The following is a 17938-nucleotide window of genomic DNA, read 5'->3' on the forward strand; positions in this document are numbered from 1 at the left end:
ATGCTACACATGCAATCAGACAGTTTACTGCCTTGTCCTGTAACCGTTTCCTTACTTTGTTTCTGCTTTTAGCGGTGGCCCTGGTCATATTACCGCGAGTAGATTTACCAGCAAAGCTTGGATTATTTCTTAATTTATTTCTTATAAGGTGTGTGAATTGTGTCTGGTTAAACGGAAAGCTGTTTAGTGATGTAGAAATGTCTAAAGGTCATCATAGTTTATGAATTCATTGCTCCGCCTTGTTAATGTCTCACCAACGGCTGAGACACTGAGTCATTACCCTTCAGTTTAACTTGGTATCACTACTTGAATTATTTACCAAAGAAATCTTCCTGCTACTTTTGGTGCAATTTATTTCTTCTGTGTATTGGATCGCACCGAAACTTATTCAAAAAATAAAAGTCGAGAGACGCACAGAAATTGTAAATGTCTTGCATTTTCCTTTTCTATTTTTTTGATGCTAATGACTTAAAATAGCATTTCTAGAGTTCTGTAAGTGCAAAGTGTCAACATATCAGTAGAAAAAGCCCTCACTAAAAACAAAAGACATGTTCTTATAAATGTAGTTGCAGAAGAAACTTGAGTATCAACCCAAGTAGTTGGGGAATTAGATCATTAGATCGCTCAGTTGGGATAATTTGCCAACAAGATGGGAAAACTGAATGTTATGGTCTACAAACAAAATAGGTTGATAAAAACCCTGAACAAAACAGTTGCATGAAACATGGTGATGGCAGCATCAAGCTTGAGGAAGATGGATGGAGCTAAATAACCATGGAGGGTGTCCTGTTTGGTTGTACATGGTTCTAAAATGAATGTTCATTGTCTTTTATCTGGTTAGCGTTTTACTCATTCATTCATAAAGTCCTGTCTTTCTGTTTTTTCCCCCATTAGTTATCCCCAACACCCTCAAGGTGACCCCCCAGATGCCGCCCCCGGTCGTCCAAGAGGGACTCGACCTCACGCTTTCCTGCAACGCCACGCGAGAACTGACCTTCCCTTCCCTGACCTACCTGTCCATCGCCTGGTTGGTGAAAACCAGCGGCGGCTCTGAGGAAATCCTCACGTTTGGCCCCCAGGGAGACGTCGTCACGGGTCCGAGGTTCACTCGCCGCTACCTCGACGGGGACCTCCGGCTGGCTCCCGGCAGGAACGGCGCGTTCGAGCTGGTGATTTCCAGGGTCACCGCGTCCGACGAAGGGACGTACGCGTGCACGGGGTCTGAATGGACGCGTGAAAGCGGAGGGAAGTGGACGAAGATTGTGGAAAGCTCCAAAGAGATGGGGGCTGTTTCCGTCACTCCTACAAGTAAGAAAAACTACCCCGAGTTTGTGTTTTTAAGTCTCTTCTTTTTACCAGTAAACTACCAAGTATGGAGTCTGAAATGGTTCCTTGTTAAAGAGTGAGCTTAGCAGCTGCCTCCTAATCACTGCTTCAGGCTTTAGGCTACATTAGACACAATTTGTGTTAGAATCTCATTCTCAAATGTTGGCAGTCAGACTGCATTGTGGGTAATGTAAGCAGCAGGCTTTAACAAATGGGAAGAATGTGTGAAAAGAAAAGATGCGTGCGACTGCACAACAGATTTTAGAGCACTGTGTTCAGATAAATGCTGCTAGTATCATCAGTTTGCTCTTTTATGACCATTTTTATGTGGACAATTTAGATGAATTCATTTTATCTGTGTGGAAATTCTTGGATTTTTTTTACACCCAAAGCTTGTGTTCAAAACTGTCACATTTCTTTTGTCATGCTACAAGTTTCAATGTATTTTATTGAGCTTTTTGTGAGAGAGAGCAACATAAAGCAGTGCGTGATTGTGAGATCGACGGTTTGACAATCTGTCAGCAGCTCGTAGTTGTGCGGAAATCCGAGAAATTAGAACACGGATGGAACCAAACACATGTCAGCCATGATGGAAAACCTGATGGGGGGGCCGAGGGTGTCTGGAGGATAGTGCAGAGGTGCACCGTCCATCAGCAAGAACTGTTGTAAACATACAGCCAGAGCTGGATGCTAAAAACAAATCAAAGCTCCACTTTTCATACTTTATTAAAGAAATCTTTGTAAAATTTCCTTCAAAGTTATGCTCCACTTTCTCTTAGTCTATTATAAAATCTCAAAAACGTGCAATGTAGTTTGTGGATGTAAGAAGATTTGGAAAAAGTAGAGTATTTTAGCAAGGCCCTGTGTTTATTATCCCTAAAAATGAAAAAAAAAAAAAAAAAAAAAGGTTCCTCAGAAGCATGGAGAACTCTGTAAGCGTTGTTTGTCCAAAGCAGTAAATCCAGTAACCGTATCTTTGTTGTTGACTCTGGTGTCTGCTGCTCAGCCCAGAACTACATCTTACAATCTGCTGGGATTGTAAAATGCTGGCGTTAACACAAGGTTTCCTCAAATTGTTTCTCTGGGAGGTGAAAGACGAGTGTTGAAGGAATACAAAGAAAGGGAGAGTTAATTTGTAACTTGCTTGAATGGCGTGTAGAATCAATCTGTGTCGAATGGCACTTCATCAAAAAAAAAAGAAAAAGAGTGACTCATTGCGTCCGTTGCTCATAAGCCCAATTGCCTTGTGGAGGAAATCAATTCCTGCCGGTTTGTGCCTTGATGCTCTGTGCTTTATTGCACTCCCTGGGCTCCGTTTGTCCTTCGCCTCAAATCTGAAAACCTTTTAGTTCTGTTGCTTAAAACGGATCAAAGCTGGTTGGCAGCCCGCCTTCAAAGGATGTCTTTAAATGAAAACTCTGCAGAGCGTGTCATCAAGACATCTCGGCAACAGATCGTTTTCAGATCCGGGCTGTTCGTTTTGGGGTCGCCACGCGAAGGAACGGCTCCTTGTGCCGACAAGTCGGAAGACAAGAAGTGTGAGAAGAGCGAGGGACGTGGGAGAGTTCCCAGCCCGTTGTGTGGCTCTCTTTGTTTTAGCGGGATCCTCTTCACCGAACCTCTCTCTGCTCTCCATCTTGCTCTCTCCCAGGAGGTTCATGACCCTAAAACTGCCCTCTTTCTGCCTTATCCTGTCTACACAGAGGCCCTGCTAGACACAGTCATTCACTGAAGTTGCTGTGGAGACCATATCTTCTATCTCTCTAGGTTACCATATATCCTCTTAAGTGCTGGAGAGCACCCAATGGTTTCTAATGAAACCAAACATGAACAGCACAACCAGGTCTAGGACTCGAGTCATTGTGGCCCAGTCGCTTCGTATTGACTTACTGGCTTTGGTAAAGAGGATGAGAAAAGTCAAACAGAGTCTGCTTTGTCCCTTTTGTCCTCCTCCAGACACCACACAGAGACTCCTTCCCGTTTTACTTGCGTTGACGTTGCTACTAGAGATAATATTCACACCTCTGATCCTATTGATGGTGTAAAGATACACAGGAAAGACTGACGTTTTTAATATACCGGCCCTTTTCTTTTTTTTTTTCTTAATCATCGGATGGGACTGTAAATGTCATCTGAAGCATCTCTGCTGAAAGAACGCAATGGGAACGAGAGAGTCTGCCTTTCACCCTTCAGTTCCCAGTTTGAGATGTTGCTCTATTTTTAAAGCCGTATTAGAGATTAAGTTTTGACATTTATTTTCTGTATAGTTTCTGTCAAACACTTATGATCAAAATGACTCCTAGAATTAAACAGAATTTTCTACTGTTCCACCATTTGGACACCCTCTAAATGAAATTAGTGTTATGCTAGCCACTTAGCTAGCTTACTAGCTACAGGCTCAGCTACCATAACAGAGAGCCTCCTGAAGTTATACTTACTTTCGGATAAGGATTATATTTATAAACTTCTCTACCATTTGTTCAAAAACCTGGTCCAACTAAAATGTGAATTCAGAACTCGTTCAGCTGGACCCACAGTTACCATAATGCTAGCTTTCATGTTTGAGCCAAGCTATTGTAATGTTTGTGTTTGTAGCATTTCATTGGAATCAGAAATGTTTCCAAATCTTCCCTTTTCAAGAACCAAAACATTGTGAAGTTAACATGTTTTTTTTCACCTGTTATGCAAAAAAAATAATAATAATAATAATCAGTTTTGTGCAACTTTAATCTGGATTCTGTGCTTTTCTTCTGTCCTAAGATCGTTCCCTCAATGTGAAAGCTTCAACTTCGCCTTCCTCGCAATCCTCCACTTCACTGCTGCTGTCTCCCGGCAACACGCTGACCCTCCTCTGCCGCGTCTCCGCCGACAACCTGCGCGCCCTCTCCCTGGAGGTGACCTGGCTGGCCGACGATCGCGAAATCATCACCGTGAACCACAGCGGCGTGGTGAGCGCCAGCGCGGTCTCGAAAGGAGGCGAGGCGAGCCTGGAGAAGACCGGAGACGGCGACTACAGGTTGGCGGTCAGGGGCGTGAGCGGCAGAGACGGCGGGATCTATACCTGCCGGGTTCAAGCCTTTATCGAGGAAGGACGCATCACAGGAGGAGGATCAGGGCGGTGGCACAAGGTGGCGGAGAAGACCTCCAACCCCGTGACTGTGAAGGTCTCCGAAATCAGTAAGTAAATCCACAGCATGTTTTTACCGCTGTTATGACTGAATGACGAGCTTTGTTTTAGCTATTTAGAGACTTGCGTATACTATATAAAAAGATACAAGACCAATTCAGACTTGGAATGAGCCAAAATTCCAGCACAGAAGGATACTTCAAATGTTTGATGGAGTTTAAATGCATTTACAGTGACTTTTAGAACTTTAATAAAGTCTAATAAAATATTTAAAATACCCATCTCTATTATTCTGGCGGTTACATAATTTTGGTAATCCCTAAGGTCCTAAAACAGGAAAGGTTTACTCCTATTTAATGCCAGAAAGAGGGAGGAAAAAAGTGGTACATATCTTTTTATACAGTGCAAGTCATCTGCTTTCAGTCGTATGTGCTGCTACATCTTGTTTCTGAAACAAGGAACGAATGCAATCCCAACATCGTACTTTTCAGGAAGTGCTCTTACGCAGTATCTCACCCCGAAATGCTGTTAGAAATGATGATAAAATTTTGTTTATTAATGTATTCTGGAAGTGTTCCTCTCGTCTGAGTCCTGAAGCTAGATGAATATTTAATAAGCTGCACAGCTTGATATTTTTCTTTTTTGAGAGGGGGTTAAATTAGAGCAACAGATGATTGCTTTATGGTGTTGCCGTGGAAGTCGCTGTGCTTTAATTGCTGGTCAGCATCGAGACTCAAGATCAGTTGTAAGATTACCGCTCTGTTTACTTTCCGTTTACTTGTAAACCAATGAGAGTACAGTGACTCCGTATTGTATCGTGTGCGGACGTGCCGCAGAGCTGCGTGCGACTGTAGAATCTCAAGGGGAAACGCTCTAATCCTCCAGTCACCCTGTCGACTCCCGCTGCGAGGACGATTGATTAGTCATGGCTTTTCTGCTGTCTGCTACCTCTGGGTGAGCCGTTGCTGTGTGCGGCGGCGCGCCCGCGCTCTGCTGCTCTGATCCTGCCTTCGAGAACGGCGATGTCAAACACGGTCGACACAGCAATCAATTACCAGCATGGTGGGTGGTCCCACTGACTGTGGCGGTTTCACGTTTCAGTTTTCATTCCTTCTGTTTGAATCCTAACGTTATACTGATTCTTTTTTGTTTTCCCCCCTCTCCTTACACCAAGAAGTGGCTTTCTGGCAAGGTTATGCACGGGGGCAATTAGTTAGTGGAATTAGCTTTATTATCCCTGGCTAAATATGCAAAATAAGAGAAACAAGATCATCATTCAAACTTAATTTCAAGGTTGTTTTGTAATTGGACTTTTAAACAATCGTCGGGAGAAGAGAAACTCCGTGAATAAATAGACTTTTGAGGAGTTTTAATAGAAGCACAGCTCGCAGACTTAGCTTTAGCTGTTAGCTAGCCGGTTTGGAATAAATTGCGGAAAAAATCATAGTCAACTCTGTGTGGAATATTGTCTCTGAGCTGTTAGCTTGTCACGAGGCATCCAGCTGTAGTCTTCAATCAGAAGCTTCTTGAGATTTTCTGCAACACTGACTTCTACCAGAGATCTTTTAATTTAATTTTCTTTTGGGTTATGTAAAGTTTTATTTTTTATTTTTATTGAATTGACTGCGAAGCACCGAATGTCTGTGGCTGCAAAACAAGCCCACATCATCACCCCTCCACCACCGTGCTTGACAGTAGGTAAATGGTGTATGCCCGAACAAATGCTTTCGACATTATAACCAAATGTTATTCATTTGGTTTTATAATCCCTTAATTGTGAACAGTAAAGTAAAGTTCTGCAATACTGAAACTAAAGTATCAGCAAAAAATAACTGTTTATTTTATCCAGGCTGTTTAGCCGGTATGAGTAGAAATTAACGTTTTGATGCAAAAGCGAATTCATAAATATCAAAACAGCTGCTCCTACATTCCTGACAAATTCCCAGTCCCCTCATCTAAAAGAAATAAATTGACTTTAATGAAGAAATGTTCCTCACCATAATCACTCCTTTCAGCTCGGCTGCCTCGCTGCATGTTACTGGTTTGGGGAATTCTCGCCGGCTAGGCGTTAGCGTTATCGTTGGGAAGTGGAATTAGTCTTTTTGGTCTCCGTCTCATTTGGGTGAAGCGCCTGGCCTGGAGAGAATAAAACTATATTTATGGAGTCCGGTTTGTTTTTGTTGTGCTTCTTGGCTGCAGTATTGTCAGATCAGATCAAAACGCCTCATATTTTCCCTCAGTGGGATTTTGGATGAATCGGTTGCCAGATATCGCCGACATCAAAAGGGAACCGGGAAATTTATACTTCATGGACACTCAGGCAACATGTCATTGAGCAGTGAATCTGTGCACGTTAGGTTAGTGGTGTTCATGCTGTTTTTGTTTGTTTTTTTTTGCTTTACTGATTATTGATTATCATCATTAAGTCTGGATGTTCAAAGCACTTTTTAATACAATCCAAAGTAACTACTTGAGCTGCAGAAGCTCAAGCAATCTTCTTCTGCTTCAGTGGACATTGTCCGACCATGACCCTGTTTCCAATTCAATGGCTTTCTTTCATTGGTCCATTTTTTTTTTTTTTTGGTAAAATTGGATTGCTGCAGGCTGGGAAAATCTAACAAGAGCTCCCAGACGTGTTGACCCGGTCGTCCATCCATCATCACGTTTTGCATATTTTAACAATTGTATTAATTGGCCCTTTGTTTCTGTTTCCAACGTTATCATTAATACAGTCAAAATCAATGGCTAATCAGTTTTGTTGTTTGTTCTTAGTTTTTTTTTTTTCCTCTATAATAAAAGTTTCATGTTGTGCCTGGTGTAGTTTTAATCAATTTGTAAAAAAAACACATCTATTTGTATCTAACAAGAGCAAATCTTCCCTGCAATAAAATATTTACTAACACCCTGAGAAACGTCTTTGTTTGTCGATAAAAATGGTGGAATAAAAGCCTCGTAAAGTTCACAAAGTTGGATAAGTAAAACAAACTCAAAGCTTCAGCTTGAGACAATTTGTGAAAAATACTCACAGCTCCTTATATTTTGTTTTACAAAACCCAGTTTTAATCATAGAATCTCAGGTTTGGTGAAGTAACTTGAAGTAGCTTTACAGTAAGCGTCTCGATTTTACGGCATGTATTCAACTTCTGCTTTTCCAGTGGACGAATGCTGGATTTGGACATTTGAGCAACAATTTGAAAAACACGACATGAATTTCCCTTAAACTCCTGCAGGATATTTACACAAATATTTTGCCACAGACATTCAGAATACCAGTAGAGCCCTTTGAAAGGATGTATTTTCTTCAAAACGCCTGAAAAAGTAAGGAAAAACGCAAAACAACAATACAGATAACTCTGATTGGCTACCTTTTGTGATGTCGCCAGAGGAATGTGTGAATGGAAACTTACTTTCAGATTAAATGACAATTTAATACAAAAATAGCCGCACAAAAATAAAAACTGAACATGAGACTCTGTTCTGTGGGTGACGACCTGCATCTTAAGTAAGTTTGGTTGAATTTTTTTTTACAGCAAACACTTGACTGGTAGCTTTAACACCATTCAGTGTGAAAGCCATGTTGGTTGCATTTTCTTCTTTTAGAGTAATTGAAGAAACGCCGGCGGCTGACATGTTCAATCATTAAACACAAACATTTTATTAAAACCACCCTGTCTCTGTGGACGAAGCTGTGCCTGCGTGTGTGTGTGTGTGTGTGTGTGTGGGTGTGTGTGTGTGTGTGTGTGCCGGCTCCACCACATCCTGTGCTGTATGTCAGCGGGAGCCGTTAGTTAAAATAACAGCATCCTCTTCTCCGTATCCAGAAGATCCCTCCAGCCTTCAGGTTCTGTGTTACATTTCGAAATACCAGCCGGGCTTTCCGGGTGCAGCCGCCATCCAAAGTCGGTTCGCATGAGGGCAAAGCCGACATATCAAACGGCACCATCACAGTCATTTCTGCTCAATCTCGCTGTTAATGCACAGCTGCATGCATGAGTTTGTCCACGGGGTTTAAGTAGTTTGGTTCCTGCAGAGTAAATGCCACATACACTGCCTTCTGTATGCCCCACATACTGAGGGTAACCTCTTACGTTTTAGCCTGAGGGCGCGCATTCCTTCATACTTCACCCCAAACGCACACACACACACACACACCAATGAATCACCACTTCTTATTGACCAAATGTTGTGTATTAGATGAAACTCCCTGCGTGTCCACCAGTCACTTCCTGTTCTGCTGATCCGAAGCCCAAAAAGTTTCTTCCCCTTTATGTTCCCATAACGATTGACTCAGGGCACGGCCTTCCAGGGAGCGCAGGAAGACTTGGAGAACTAGTTTAGGAGGTCCCCTTTGGCAGAAACACACACATGCGTGCGCAAACCCTGGGCTGTGCCTCCCCCAGCGAAGCGTGTTGTGTCAGCTGGAGTTATTCTCATGTCACTTAAGAAAGGGCAGCTTAAAGTTTTCATATGGACGTTTTTTTGTTGTTGTTTTTTTCAATGAATGCACAGTGTCTTGCAAAAATTTTCGGACCGATTTAAACTTTTTTTACATTTTTGTCCAGCTTCAATGTATTATTTTTTTATTTTTTGGGAAGCAGTGTAAGCAAAAAGCGGCGCGATGTGCATCAAGGTTGGTTGGATCACACAAAGGATTTAAATGTTTAAACAGGAACGGTGCATCGTGCCAAAAGCACCGAGTTGGCACATTTTATACGCACCACTTTGCTTAGCCATCGCTGTTCCAAGAGCAGAGATGCAGCATAGTTTGGTTAACCGATTTCAACGAGTCTTTGAAATGTATCAGACTTCCAGGTGGGACATTTTTACAGATGGAAAACATTTTTTTTTTTTGTCTGAAAGTAGAAAAAATTTGCTTCAGAAACATTTTCCCCCCAGATGCTTTATCTTTTTAGTTCATTCTCCTTTTAAATTATATTTTCTAAGTCTTTTTTTTTTCTTCATTGAGCAAAAACAACTTAGCGAGTGTGTGATGGTAAAGATATTTCCCCCTTCCGCTGGCATGCGTTTGTATTCCTCTTCCTTTACTTTCTCCCCTCCTCTGAATAAAATCCATCCTAATTAGCAACTAGCTCATCTTTGTAGTTTAATCTGTGAAATTTAATAACAAGAACTGCAAAGTACTGCAGCTGCCTGCACTCGTGTTTGTTCAGTGTCTCCTGCGGTGAAGCCAACAACTTGCAGTCGGACTGGTGTGTTTGTGTTGGCGCACAGCTGTGCAGGAGGTCAAAGTTCAACCAGGAAGTTGAATGGTTTTTTTTTGCAGACTCTTCTTTTGTTTCCTCTTGTTTTTGGTTGAATAATTTTCTCTAATCCTTGCAGTGTTAGCTAAGGAGTTAGTGTTTTTCCTGCCCACGTTTCGGCTCGTTTGACACGCGTTTCCAAACAGACAGGTTGCCCGCATGCTTGCAGCGTTTCACTTTCCAACATTGGCGGTTAAAAGGAATTTGATCGCAGGCCTTGTTAGAGGAACGCTTTCTGCTCTTCTTCTCTTCACATGAAAGCTTTCACTGCGTGCGGAGTTGCAGCTCAACCAGCCGTTGCATTATCGTCACAGTGACGTTTATTGGAAGATGAGCGTGAGCGGGTTCGGCTTCTTGGAACAACAACTTGCATCGGATTAACAAATATGTCAAAATTCAAAAAGCGCTCGGAGGAAATTCTGAGTTGAAATAACTCCGCTGGCTTTATTGGAGGGTGGTTCAGCCCCTGTTTGAGGTCATAACCCTCTTCTTCTCTGTCGGAAGAGCTACCAATGAAGAAGAGAGTCGGTGTCCACCGGCTGATATTATTAGGTGAAATATTACAATAAAAGGAAATGGAAAGCTGTTTTTGCTAGTAAGCTGACCTCATTTGTCTTTTCACCTCTTATTGTGATAAATTTAAATTTTTTAGAAACAGTGACAGAAACGAGCCTTTTCTTCCTCAAGATTCGAAGACTTGGAACAGATTTTAGCAGATAACTGTCTCGTATCATAGTGCTTGTCGATGTATTATGAATTAATTTTAGAAATGATCTGATCAGGCCTTTCTGATCTCCTGTTTAGTAAATCTGCTAACTGAGTTTTCTTTAAGACCTGGGTGGGAAATCTTGAATTATTTATGCTGGGAGTAGAGGGGATGTCACACTGTGTGAGAGGAAGGAGCGTCTATTATTGAAACACCAGCTGTAATTTTGAAGGTAGCATTGTAAGCGTTTCATTTGGCATTTTTTTTATTGATACTACATACTACTGGCAAAGTTAAACAAGTAAAATAAATGTCTATTGTTACGGGGATAAAGGATAAACTGTATCACACAGATATAAACTGAACAAGTTTATATCTGTGTGATATAATGCAATATTAGTGCTTAATATGCAATTTGGAACAAGGACAAATAAAAACGTGTGATCAAATAAAAAGTCTAAAATGGTATATTTTCATAAAAATGTTAGTACTGTAATGTCTGTTAAATGGCTCCATGGTGTCACTGTGCTATAAATAATGCAGGAAAAAAAAACAATGTTGTCTTTTTCTCAAATTAGTCTCTTTGTAACATTAAACTATCATTTTGGTCACATTTTATGCAGATGACACTGTTGACAATAAAACGCCTAAACGCCTTTTAGCTGAGTATGAGTTTAACTTTATTTCACTCAGGATTAGCTGTAGAAAACACTTAAGATGCTTCCCGCAGTTTCCTGGACTCGGTGGAAATTTATCCTTCAAAGTTCAAGCAGCTGAATCCCGACTTCTCTCTCGGCTGCAGGCCTGCGGTTTTTGAAATCGAAGCTTTCACCCGGTTTGGCGCCCGTCTGTCCTCCTGAAACACCTTCACTCTTCCGCGGCCGTTTGTCCGTGTGAAATGAATATTTGATAGATTTCCACATTCTTCCCGTCGCGTCATACAGCTCTCTATGAGTCAGGAGTGAAACGTATCAAACATTCGAGCTTTAGAGCATATGCGATTTAACATTTCAGTTGATTTCAAAGTGGCGAGTGATCAATATTTAATTTTTTTGAAATGTCAAGTGAAATGTAAGCCCACAGATCTCGGCAGGGTTGGATGTCTGTGTTTTGCGTGGCTAGGGTCAGCAGGTTCTTTCCTGTTCGTCCTTGGTGGCGCGCTGCGTCTTAACAGACAGCAGGAACCACTCAAGCAGCTTTTTTCCCCATATCCGTTACTACGTCACACACACACACACGCCCGCACACGGCAGTGAAACCGGATCGTCTCTTGTGCCTTTTCCTCGGTTTGGGTCTGCTCTTTCTTCAACAGTTGAGAGGTCAAATCCCAGCCCAGCTCAACAACGAGAGCCAACGCGACGCTTACGGGTTCCCTCACCGTCTCCTTTGTGATGATAGGAGTGTTGCTACGATGGCAGGCGGCCCACCTGTAATCGAGCCGAAGCAGGGAAGAAAAGGCAATCAGATTCCGGTAAAAGTCCAGGGTCACGCCTCCTGAACAAACATTCAAACCCGACTAATATGAGAATACGAACACATGGGCGTGGGTCGATTTTTGTTTTTTGGTTGTTTTTTTCATTCTAAACTTACTAAAAATCTCCGTCATATTCTTCTTGTTGAAGCTGTTTATTGAGAAGTTGAGCGAAATTTTCGTCTTTAGCTCCTTTAAGCCGACAGTCAGCTGTGTGTGCCGGCCGCTTATCCAACGGAGGAGGGAAAAACATATTGTTCCTTTAAAAATCAAATCCTGTTTCAAAAACCAAATGATCACCACAAGCAAGGTAATTACAGGGTCTGCTGTTGAAACAGATGGCCTCCGCCAGGCAGAAAGATTACCTGGCTTAGAGAGACCACAACTGTCAAAACATGAGATTTTGTTTCTGTTATTGGTGACACAAGAGCAGGAGATTATGAAATGTTGATCTGTAGGGTGTCTACAGTCTGGAAAAGTGTGAACAGGATTCCAATCTTCCAGACCTGGAAACGTTTGGGAAAACAAATGTGGAAAAATATTTGACTTTCTAGATTTGCCATTTCATGGCCACACATCGTTGATTGGCTCCATTTCATATCCAGAAGCCAAACAGTTTTGTACCCATATGTATTTGTCTCTCTACTTCAGCATTTTATTGAAATTGCGAAGATAAATAATCACAAAAAATGTCCAGATCTCTTCATTTAAACTGATCTCACATTATTTTAGGAGAAATTTGTGGTCGTTTTGTTGCCCAGTTGGAACAGTGGACTCAGATGAGATATTACCTCTGAATTAATCCAGAATAACTCTTGATTTTCCAGTTGCAGATCCTCGTTTCATCCCTGGTAGACTGAGCAGATTCCAGATTCTCCTCTGATTGATGGATGACGCAAAGCAGTCAGTAGCAGATGGCTTGTTTTAGGACTTGTTCCAAAATAATAATAATAAAAAGAAACGAAAGTGAAAATGCTGAAGCGATCAAATGACCCGCAGCTTTCATACGCTTAATGTAAACACGGAGGTAAACCATTATGATTTATGGTTTTCTCTCACAAGGACCTTTTTATAGTGTTGAAATATGGAGTTCTACAGAAAATCGATCAATGTTCAGTTGGTTCTAAAAGGCTTAAAGGGTACAAAGAGTGTCCGCTATGCTGTTATACCACCAGCAGCCTGAACCGCTGGTACAAAGCAGGACAGATGCATGGTTTCATGTCGTTTATTCCCAGAACTGACCTCTACAGCTGAAACTGAGCCTTACCGGACCAGGCCATGTTCTTCCAATCTGTTACGGTTCCGTTTCAATGGTCCAGAGTGAATCATAGCCTCAGCTTCCTTTTTTTTTTTTTTTTTTTTTGCTACTCTACAGAATGTCCTACCGAGCCGTGCGTCCTGCAGGCGTGGTCAGTTTGTTCAGTTGAAGCTGGAGATAAATGGGCATTATGTGCAAATCCTCGCACTGAGCATCCAAACCTGACAACGCGAGACTCAACATCCGTCGCAAGGCCGTGCAGCTTACCTAAATAAGGCAAGGCTTCGGCGCGTGTGAGAGGGGCGCGTGGCTAATTGGCAGAGAAGCTTCACACTTTCTCATTGATCAAAGTGTGTGTGTTTCAGAGCAGATGGTGACAGTGCATGAGTCAGTGTGTGTGTGTGTGTGACGTCCAACTGACATCACCCGCACCGCTAGCTGTGCCAAACTCACACTGGTGCACCTGTATTTATAGCTTTGATCTGTGTGTGTTTACTGACTTGTACCTGATGTGGTAAAGCTGGTTTATGTCAAGCCCCCCCCCTCTTCCGCTAAAGTGTGGGTGTACTGTATATACATACACACCGTGTGTTTCAGTGGAGATCATGGTGTGTGTTTCTTGCTCATTGACGTGTAAAGCTGCAATCTGGATGTCTGGCTGTGAGGACCTGCCTCACCGCCCACACACACTCACTATTAACGCTGCGATACACACCTCTTCTCGCGCAGTTAACTGTGTTACTTCAGGTCTATTTATGGTCCTCTGGCTCAGACAGCCGGCTCTACTTTATCCTGACACCAACTAAATTAAAAAAAACACACAGGAATGATTTTGCATTCATAGGCTAATGTTGAACTGCTGTAAAATGACAAAACGCTGGCGTGTCGGACAGAGGGGGAAGATCTGCCGCTCTGGGTGAAGCAGGGGAACTCTGGTTGTTATCAGGTTGGAGTGTCATCCTATCGGGTTCCTTGCTTCAATTAAATTTCAGCCTGGTTAGCAACAGGACCATAAAACACACTCCACATAGTCCTGAGAGTTGGAGAGAAAAATGGATCTTTCTGAAGCACAACTTGCAACTAAATAAAATTGCTGTACATCGTGAAAAGTAGGGAAAAAGCATCAGCAAATTTGTGTTTGGCCAATAATTTCTTTAACAAAGCAATGCATTTTGGCAGTTTGTGAAGGAAAATGTATTTTGCTGATTGAACAGCCAAGCAGAACGTACAGAGGAGAGGTGAGGGATGGCACATCGCTCGCTGGACAAGTGAGTCTTGTCATCATTGGAGGTAAAGATTGTAGGGAAAACAATCTGGCAGTACTGCATTTGTTGATTGACGTCATTGGCTACGCGAAGGCGATACTTGCGGAACAGCACGTGCATCGTCAACTGGACGGGGCGACCCGCAACGAGCAAATATGTCAGGAGATTTCAGAGAAACTGGCCGCCAAGGGCGCACGCGCAAAACGAAACCATCGGCGCACCGACCACTGCTTTAGCATGCGCACAACTTGCCCACGTAGATGCTGCATAGCAAAGAACACGCTGCTCATGAAGACGCACTCAACTTGACTAGAACCAGTCATTAACCTGCTAGAGCGAGACTCGACACTAGAAAAGGGGGCGACATTGGCTGAGTTGTAACAAACGGCGCTTAAAGAGTGGGATCTCGTCTCACAGCAGTGTGTGACCAACCTAAGGACTTAGATGTCAGGCTTTTGTGGCTGTGTGGTTCTCCTATGCACTGTCAAGACCTCTGTTAAACTGATAGGTCTTGTTTCTTCTCCTGTTATGGTGTATCTATGCTTTTTTACGTGCAAGCATAATGTGACGGAGCTCATTTTTTCCTTCCTCACTCTTTTCTCCACAGAGCCGAACTTCACGCTGACCCTGGAAGCTGCCACGAAGCCCCAGAAGACAGGCGAGCCCATAGAGCTCTCCTGTGACGTGACCAACATCTTCCAGCTACCACCAGGGGGCAGACTGGGTGTCAGATGGGAGCACATCAGTCTTCCTGGTACTGCACAGTAATTACCCTTTTCCTTTTAAGCTGAAAACTCTGTTCTATGTTCACTTACTGATTCTATCCAATCACTAATAGAAAAAGGGACAAACGCTCCGTCCCCAAAGCTCATTGGCTCCTTGGACGCCTACGGCAACCTGGAGTCGAATTCGGCATACAAAGACAGGCTGGACAGCGGAGTGTTGGGTCTGAGCAGAGCCCGACCCAACACGTTCAAACTGCGGTTTCTCCGCTCACAGGTAAGAAGATAATCACCACAACCAGAGGATCTGACAACGTGGCACTAAGTTCAATCCTGTTAAAACAACGTTTTATCCCTTTGCAGAAGATCGACATGGGCCAGTATGTGTGCTCCGTCTCTGCCTGGAGCGTTAGCAGCCAGGGGGAGATGGTGCAGGCCGTCGAGTACAAAAGCTCGCCGCTGACCGTACGGTGGGACACCAAGAGTAAGCCAGATTCAGAACGCCGCCTCACATCCACTTTTATGACCGTTTTAATTGATTTAAACGAACAAAATCCATCTGGGATCTCAAACTGAGACGTCGAGGCTGTTCTTTTGTTTAACTTAATGGCTGCAGATTAAATCCCGGGCACTTCTGGTTCAAAGAGAGTTTTGACGTCTGCAGCTTAGAGAAGCCTTGAGTGCTTTAGACGAAATGATTGAAGTACCAAGCTAACACCAGTGAAAAGTAGCATTTTCAGCTTTTGCTCTGATTTTATAGCTGCAGTTTCTGGACTTCACAGAGAAATCCCACAAAAGACAACTTGTTGTCTCAGCTCCTCACCCACAATGCACGCACACATTTACTTCCTGTCCGCCGAGAACTTTCTGACCTCGGCTTATCTAATCGGGCCATGATGTCATCACATTTCGAAGGCTGCCTGCGTCGGTGCCAGTTTTAGAAAATAAAAGGCAAGGTTCCTCTGTAGTCTGCAAAAGTCTGGAATTTTATTTCAGAATTTTCCAGGCCTGGAGAAGTTTGGAAAATGGAAGTGTGGGTGCAAAAAGTATTTTGAGACTTCTTTTTACCATCACACCACTTCCTTTAACACTTGGGTCTTTGCTTCCTTCCTCTTGTTCCTCAATCATCTTTCTTTTCCTTCCTTCTGTCTGTCTTACTTTATGTCCTCCTTCATTCCTTCGTAACTTCCTTCCCTACTTTGTGCCCTTTCTCTCTATCCTTCCATGTATCCTACCTCACTTACTTCATGTTCTTTCATCTCTCCCTTAAATTTTTGTTTCCTTATTTCCTTCTGTCTGTCTATCCTTTCTTCCATTTTGTTCCTTGATGTGATCTTGTTAATTTCTCCCCTCCTCCTTTGTATCCTCTCTGCCTTTTGGTCCTTTATTTCTTTTGTATACTTGCTAATTTCCTTGTATCCTTTCCTGTCTTCCTTGTATTTTTCCTTCCCATCTTGTCCATCCTCCGTACCTTCCTGCCTTCTTTCCTTTATTACTTCCTTGTATCCATCCTTCCTTGCATTATTTGTCTTTCCTTCCACTATCCTTTCTCCATTCCTTCTGTGTATTCTTTTTTCCTAACTCACATCCTCCTATCCTTCCTTCCTTAGCCTTCCTACTATAGAAATATCCTCCATGATTTCATGATGAACTGGAATATTAAAGTATTAAAATCTCAGTCAACTTAAGTTTTTTCAAACCCAGGAAACGTTGTGCTGTGACCTCTTCTAAAGTTGATTTAAGGTCTGCTTGCGATTTTTAGCCCCCACTCTCAACGTCGCGGCCAAAACCATTCGTCAGGTCTCTGTGGGCGGGGCTACCTTTGAGATGAGCTGCTCCGCCGTCACCGAGAACATCGGGGACTGGATCGGCTTCGCCGTGTACATCCAATCACAGGACGGCATAAAAGGCGGCGTCAAAACCATCATCTCCCTCAGCCCCGACAACGTGGTGCAGATCACCGACCCAGCTAGGAGGTACACACACCGTCCCTCACCTTAAACAACACACTCCGAAGTTTGCTTCTAAAGTTGTCCTTCGACCTGCTCCCAAAGCGACAGCCTGGTTCTTTCCAAAACTGGCTCGGGAGAGTTCCGCTTCCGCCTGGAGGGTGTCCAGGTGTCCGACACAGGTTACTACTGGTGCAACGTCACGGCTTTCACCAAACAGCAGCCCGATCAGTCCTGGACCACTGCCGCCACGTCAGAGTCCAACAAAGTCAACATCTTCATTAAAGAAGACGGTACCTCCACACGCTTCTTCTTCTTTTTTTCTTTACTTAGTTTATCTGTTCATCTCGTAGCCTTCTAAGGTCATGGAAAAATAGATTTATTTCAAAATATTAGTTCAAAAACTTTAAATTCTCGATAAAGTCCACATAGACTGAGATGGTTCAAGCATTTATTGCTGTTAATTTAGAGGATAAACACAAATTAAGTTTTACAGACTAACACTTATGTGTTAGTCTGTAAAACTTAATTTTACAGTCTTATGACCAGTTCAGGCTGGATCCTTGCATATTTTTTGGAAAGTTTAGTGGAAGAAAAACTGTGCTAGCAAAAATCTGCAGGAACATCTTGGATTTTTGTGATGCATGAAACCTGAAGCCAAATCCGATATCAAGAAAAGCAAGACTTGACGTGCTGCTGTTATTTATCCAATATTGGAGACTTTATTTTAATTTAGGAAGCAGAATTTGCTTTAAGATGTCTAAAGGAGAATCACATTTCATTTTAAAGCAGATAAAACACAAGAACAGGACCGCCATCTGCTCACTGGCTCGTTAGAAACCGACTCCTGCTC

At 42.8% G+C, this 17938-nt stretch overlaps 1 protein-coding gene across 1 annotated transcript in view; it reads left to right on the plus strand.

The window, feature by feature from the left end:
• ptgfrnb (prostaglandin F2 receptor inhibitor b) overlaps positions 1-17938 on the plus strand; it is a 51352-nt gene that overhangs the window by 10438 nt on the left and 22976 nt on the right. The window contains exons 4-10 of the mRNA XM_028007945.1: positions 895-1308; positions 4087-4503; positions 15022-15168; positions 15253-15413; positions 15500-15620; positions 16899-17112; positions 17191-17378. Of these exons, the coding sequence (XP_027863746.1) occupies positions 895-1308; positions 4087-4503; positions 15022-15168; positions 15253-15413; positions 15500-15620; positions 16899-17112; positions 17191-17378 (1662 nt within the window). The remainder of the gene's footprint in view (positions 1-894; positions 1309-4086; positions 4504-15021; positions 15169-15252; positions 15414-15499; positions 15621-16898; positions 17113-17190; positions 17379-17938) is intronic.

Source organism: Xiphophorus couchianus, chromosome 22, assembly GCF_001444195.1.
Source record: "Xiphophorus couchianus chromosome 22, X_couchianus-1.0, whole genome shotgun sequence".
Lineage (NCBI taxonomy): Eukaryota > Metazoa > Chordata > Actinopteri > Cyprinodontiformes > Poeciliidae > Xiphophorus > Xiphophorus couchianus.